Genomic DNA, 6,730 nt, shown 5'->3' with positions numbered 1-6,730 from the left:
ATAGCGCATATAGTGCAAGCAAGCAGACATGTAGCAAGCTACGTTCCTACGAGCATCGATGCGTCCAAAGATTCATTTCAAGTACCATAAACTGTTGAAAAGACAGTAGCGAAAAAGTTACCAACTTGGATATCTGGTATATTCACGTGATAATGGATCACTCCCATGTTCATATTCCACGAATGATTCTCACTTTCCTTCTCGAAGAAAGGAAAAAGATTACACCAATCATGGGTGGCCATTTTGTAACCAGGATCGCCCAACATTTTCGTATCAATACAAGTGGGTTATAGGATAAACATATGATTGCCTTTGACAGAGTAAGTTATACAAGGGCAAACATTTTGACTAGGGGGTCGAACGGCCTTCTAACTAGGTATGAGGATCTCGTGAACAGGCAACCAGAACAACCCCAACCGCAGCAAGATCCACAACCGAATGTTGGAAGTAGTTCCGGTCCGGGAAATGATTGGGAGGCTTACATGGTGCGCCAGTTTTCATATATGCGACTCCATAGTGATCGAAACACCCAAAAGGTAATTGATCACTACGATACAGGTAACAGGGAGATGCAACATTACATTGATGTAGGGAATGATCGAACATGGTACACTCAACCGGGGCAGCAAAATCAGCTTAATTGGATACATGAACAGACAGTGTCATACGCTGTAGATCCCGCTAACTATACCCCCTCTCCTTGGCCTGCATACGAACCATGGGTTCGATTGGGTGATCCATATCCTGCGCCTTATCCTCCTCCTCCTAACCCGCCTACTGAAGACACTGCTGTCGTCCCTGCTCAAGGAACTTATCAGGGGTACAACCCCTCCATATTTCAGGACGACGACACGGAAAACCAAACTGAAGGCGGAGCTGGCCCAAGTAACTCTTTTTGGGGATTCTTCTAAAGTTGGCATGATTAATGGTGAAGTATGTGAACGGTTTGATTGATGTTGGTTTGTTTCAAAAACAATTTATCTTTATGTTTGGTGTGTAATAACTTGAAATTATTTTGGATGATTGTAATTTGAATAATTTAGATAATTATAAGTGGGATTTTTAGTACATGGAGTACATCCCCATTTATTTGTGTGAATCGTATGGTTCCTTTGTTTGAATTGATACAGGTGAACATTGTGCTATATGCTGCATTTTTACAAAGACCGGCAGTAAGTTCAGCACATTCTTGATTGGTGATTGTTTTGTGGTTGCAAGAAGCGGATGATGTTCTTATGCTGGCATTCAGTTCAGCACCATCATCCCGTGAACTTCGGTTTTAGACCTAGAAAGTAATAAACTCTCTTACACTCTTTAACCCTCTTGTATTTAAATTTTTCTGATTTCATGTAACGAGGGCAATACATGAACTCAAGTGTGGGGAGGAAGTTATAAATTCTTTCGGTTTCTTTAGGGTTTTTGATTCTGGTTAAAAAGGCTTAAAATGGTGAAAATTTTTACCCTTTTATCTTCATAAATTCAAATTTTGTTTAAAATTTGTAGATTTTAAAAATAGGTGTATACACCGAAATTATTATCACGAAACAAATTAAGAAACAACCAGATGATTGAGTTTATTTTGTTAAAAATCATAAAACTAGTAGTCATATAAAAGATATAACCATCATACTCTACCACATTCTGAATGAAAAAGAATCATCAAGTAATTTGTTATTCTAACAATCTAATCCAATGCTCATCTATGTAATGATTGTGAAGGAAGTCAAGTCTTCCAATTTGACACACTTGCTAACTTATGTTAGAAGATGTAGTCCAGAACAGCTGTAGGTTGACGAAAAATCTTGAAAAGTCATCTCTATCATCGGCTGGAAATCCACCTCACCTCAGTATCAAACAGGGTTTTTGGTGGTCAGACTTATCCTAACCATGAGATGGATTTGTCTCGTACAATGGGGGGCACGTTGCAAATTAGCTTTTAAGACTAATGAATCTAATCCCCAGATGGATGATCTCCGTAAAGATCAACTGCATCTATGTTGACCGCGGTCAACATACATATGCCATAACAAATTGAGGTGTGTAAACTCATGGTTCACCGATGATATTTGGACACGATATAGTTTATTCTAAAACTTATGCTATTTTATGAACTATACTATGTAAAACCATTTTTAGGACATCCGGTTTCAAGTTCCATGATACTTCAATCATGGGGGTGAGTAGCTTGCTAAACGCCGACTGAGGCTTCGGTTTTCAGTTACCCTCAACCGGACTTTGAGGTTAAAACCGAAAAACTTGTTAGTGTAAAAACTAACATGTCTAATTTTCAAAATATAAAAGGTTTTTCGCAAAGGTCCCAATTTCCCTAAGGATCCAAATTTTTAAGAAATGTGGACTTTAAGACCCACCTTTCGACTTTGGTGTGATTTCATTTTGTGTGTGTACTCTTAGTGTGCGTATTACATTGTGAAATAAATAAAAGCGTGTGTACTCCAAAGCTATGTGTATACTCAAAAGTGTGAGTGTGTATATATTGTGACCCGAGTGTGTGTTCCATATAGCGTGAGTTATTGTGTTCCAAAATAACTTGTGTGTCTTATGTATTATTTCGAGTGAGTGTGAGTCCCATTTTTGTGTTCTCAATTAAATAAGTGTGTGTACTATAGTAAATTTCAAATTCTTGTAAGTCTTGCTTGAGGACAAGCAAGGTTTAAGTGTGGGGATTTTGATAACGCCAAAATTATACATGTTTATTGCCGTTATTTCGATCCAAAGTTGTTCCATTTGTATGTAATTTTTGTACGTATGTATTGTAATTCATGTATATTTGTAAAAGTCCATTTTGAATGAATAAATGAAGACCAACAGCAAAAACAGAGTTAAAACGAAGATTGAACGCGCAAAACAGCCCAAAACCACTGAAACAGGTCAAATGCGGCGCATCTCTCTTAGATGCGGCGCATCTGTGCTCCAAATAACTCCCGACAGTTTCAGATGCGGAGCATGCAGACTTCTGGACCAAAACAGCCTCAGATGCGGCGCATCTGAGATGGATGCGGCGCATCCAAGCCAGATGCGGCGCATCTGTCCCAGATGCGGCTCATCTGACCCCCTGCCGACAGTCTGAGTGCAGAATCGAGCTGGAATCTACTGAACGTAAAGAGATGCGGCGCATCCCAAAGAGATGCGGCGCATCTGGTCACTTTCTGGCCAAAATACCTAACTTTTGAGGCTATTTAATGGAGCCTTTGGTCACTTACTTCATATACCCTTTACTACTACGTTCTCCCTCAGTTCTAAGACGATTTTCAAGGTTCAAGGAAGGCTGCAAGTCAATCTCCACTCTTTCGACATCAAGATTAAGCTAGGATCGTTTATCGCAATTGGTACTATTGTTCTATATCTTTTTAACATGAATTCAACTTGTATTTACTGTTTCATTAGTTCTACTATGATTATGTTAGGCTAAAAGCCTTGTGTGTTTACTTCAATGTAAGATTTATGGCTTGGTATTGTTATACACTTTGATGTTATGCCAGTTATACATATGTTTGATTGATTAAATTATCTAGTTCAACCGTAAGAACCATTGTTATGGTTGTTTAGATCTTCACTTCAATTATATAGATTGAAAACCTATTAATGTGAGTTAACTAGGAAAACAATCTATACTTCAATACACCTAGTAATCTAGACGATTAGATACATACACTTAAGTGATTTTGTTATGTGTTTAATTCGGTAATTGAATAAGTTCTAAAGCAACATAGTTATGAAATTACCTCAAGTGATTGTTGTAATTTAGGTTTTACGTGAGTTTAACCGGGATGGATCTAGTTAGTTAATCGATCTAAATCACCATGTTCTTTCAAAAGATCCATTGTTGTAATCATCCTTGTATTTTAGTTCAATTATGTAAGTTATGACTTGGTTTATGTGAGTTTATCAAAGACTATAGCTTATACTTCAACACCTAGTGATCTAGCCACCTATATGTGAATATAGGATGTTAATTGAACGATATTTAGGATATACAATCATGTAGTTTACCTAGAGTGATCGTAGTAAACTAGGTTTTATGTGAATTCAACCATGAAAGAATCTTGTTGATTAAACATAGCTCTTAAGTTTATAGAAATTGTGAAATCGATATAAACTGTTCTATTGTAACTATCTCATAACGGTTTTAATTATAGAAGAATAATCCCTGTCATTTATCAAGCATAGAAGTAAACACCGCATTCTCATTCTTGTTAATTACTATATTTATTCACTGTTTCGTTAAACGAAAATACAACTTCAAACACAAAACCCCCCTTTTAGAATAATTAATCGTGGTAAAATCTTAAAAACAAACTTCTCCCTGTGGATCGAACTGGTCAATTTACTTGCTAGTTACTGCATGATCGGGTTTTAGTTGCCTGTATTATGTGTTAATTATTAAGCATATTGTCTTCATTTTAAAGGTTACGTTTTGACACATCAGTCCAGGTGTCCTATTTATAGGCATACGAGCTCCTGGATATTCAGAGACACGTGTCACATTTGTTTGATAGTCTAACAACATTATGATTGACTAATTTATGCGAAAAACGTGTAACCGACTTTGAGCTTTACGCTGATGTGGCATGCATGTTGTCCACGCACTTTATGTATAAATATTTAGGGCTTACGCTTCGTTTAGCAGCCTTCAGGCTTACGCTCCTGGATATTTAGGACAGTTGTTGGAAAAATAATGCGGTTAGGGTATTTTTGGCTGTCAATGTACCGTAATACTAAAGAAATCATCAAAGCTTGTGTTTCGTGCCAACATCACGCTCCATTAATTCACATGCCGGCGCATGAGCTAATCCCCGTCACGTCTGCTTGACCTTTCTACAAATGGGCAATTGATTTGGTAGGACCCTTCCCGGACGGAAAGCACTTGGTTGTTGCAATTGACTTCTTCACCAAGTGGGTTGAAGCCAAACCTTTGAAAAGCATAACGGGTAAACAGATTGTGAACTTTGTTTGGGAGGAAATTGTGTGCCGTTTCGGAGTACCGCATGAAATTGTAAGTGACAACGGTAAACAGTTCACTCACGATCCGTTTCGGTCATGATGTGACGGGTTAAATATTAAACAGACCTTTAGTTCCGTCGCTCACCCACAGGCAAATGGGCAAGTTGAAGTTACCAACGGGGACATTGTTGCTGGGATACGAGGAAGGTTGGACAAGGATAGGAAGGGTTGGGCGGATGAGCTTCCGCAAGTCTTATGGGCGTTCCGAACTACGCTCAAAGGAAGTAACAGAGAGACGCCGTTCAGCCTCGTTTACGGCTCTGAAGCGGTAATACCGGCTGAAATTGCCGTTCCTACCCAACGCGTGATGGAGTTCAATGATGAGTCCAACGTCATTAACTTGAAAGAAAATTTGAACTTGTGGGAGGAAAGGCGTGAAATCGCCGCCATCAGAGAGGCGTCTAACAAACAGAAAATTGCCAAGTATTATAATCAACGTGTAAGGGAACGTACTTTACGTCCCGGTGATTTTGTGTGGCGTAACAACAATGCTAGCCGGGTCGAAGATACTGGCAAGTTGGGACCCAAATGGAAAGGTCCTTATGTGGTTGCAGAAGCTCTGGAAAACGGAGCGTACAATTTAAAGACACATGATGGCAAATTCGTGCCGCGTACCTGGCACGCAACCAACTTAAAGAAGTTCTACGTTTGAGTATTTTGAAATTCTTCGTGTTTAAGAAACTTTTTTCATTTTACCGTTTGTGATTGATCACCACAAATGTAATCGCGTCGCGCATCAAACTTCTTTATTTCAGTTGTTTCAATTTAATGCATTCTACGTTTTTTGTTTTTAATGTATTGTGTAACTGTCTATGGCCGCACTTCGGTGCTTCGTAAGAATGTAATAATGTAAGTCCATTTACATTACTTATGCCATGAACAAAGACATCATCTAATCTTTGGACGGCATTGGCGACGCCAGGCGTATTGGAGGTACGCCTTGGCTCGGAACGGGATGCCTCCGAATTTTGTATCCGTCGCATTAATCCCAGCATTAAGTAGATGAATGCAATGTCGACAATTATCAAGTGTCACCTTGAAAAACGCAACGCTATCGTGACGACGGAGCGTACATGCACACGTTTTAATACATACAAGTTGTGACGGATGTCATTATAAAAAGTAAACGAGATACAAGTATCATAAAGAACCAATATTTCATTAACATTGCAAGTCTTACATATGAAATAACATTACAATATTACAAAAATCCCTACAACTACGGGATCATCTTCTTCACTTTTGTAAAATCGAGGTCCGGCGTTGACCCAATCTGTTCAATAAATGGCACCTTAATCGCCGCGCATGCATTAACCGCCGCGTCATGGAGGTCATAGGCGTCCTCATCCGCCATCTCTCGGATCACCTCCGGAATTGGTTCAGCTATGTCAACATGTTCTGTCAATATGGTGTACGCGTCAAAATGCTCCATCTTTTTTGTAGCGTCCACCAGATTCTGGAACGGTTCCTTCACCTCTAGCGCCTGAAGAGCCTTGGAAAAAATGGAGGGTATGAGGGTGCAAAGCTCTTGAAAATCGTCCGTTGCCTTTCGATTGGCAGCGGACAGCTCTTGGTTCTCGGCGGTAAGGAGATCCTTGCTGGCTTTCTCCTCCGCCAGCTCCTTATGCGCCGCCTCCAGGTCCTTCAGCGCAGTTTGCTCTTTTTCGGCGCGTACGGCCATCTCTTTGATAGCCTTTTACGCCTCCCT

At 39.6% G+C, this 6,730-nt stretch overlaps 1 protein-coding gene across 1 annotated transcript; it reads left to right on the top strand.

Moving 5' to 3' along the window:
- Nucleotides 1-4,696: 4,696 nt before the first annotated feature.
- LOC139847659 (uncharacterized) lies at nt 4,697-5,674 on the top strand. The gene is made up of 3 exons (XM_071837387.1): nt 4,697-4,730; nt 4,863-4,984; nt 5,087-5,674. Exons 1-3 carry the CDS (start codon nt 4,697-4,699, stop codon nt 5,672-5,674), a joined length of 744 nt encoding a protein of 247 aa, XP_071693488.1.
- Nucleotides 5,675-6,730: the final 1,056 nt, after the last annotated feature.

This window comes from Rutidosis leptorrhynchoides, chromosome 1 (genome assembly GCF_046630445.1).
Source record: "Rutidosis leptorrhynchoides isolate AG116_Rl617_1_P2 chromosome 1, CSIRO_AGI_Rlap_v1, whole genome shotgun sequence".
Taxonomy (NCBI): Eukaryota; Viridiplantae; Streptophyta; class Magnoliopsida; order Asterales; family Asteraceae; genus Rutidosis; species Rutidosis leptorrhynchoides.
Note: the sequence above shows the minus strand (reverse complement) of the source record. Positions and strands in the feature narration are given on the sequence as shown.

Excerpts from the sequence above, each read along its gene's own strand:
- LOC139847659 (XM_071837387.1), top strand. The coding sequence starts at position 4,697 with ATGCGGTTAGGGTATTTTTGGCTGTCAATGTACC. Across the intron at positions 4,731-4,862 it reads TTTTTGGCTGTCAATGTACC|GACCCTTCCCGGACGGAAAG; the intron begins GTAATACTAAAG and ends TTGATTTGGTAG. Across the intron at positions 4,985-5,086 it reads ACTTTGTTTGGGAGGAAATT|ACCTTTAGTTCCGTCGCTCA; the intron begins GTGTGCCGTTTC and ends AATATTAAACAG.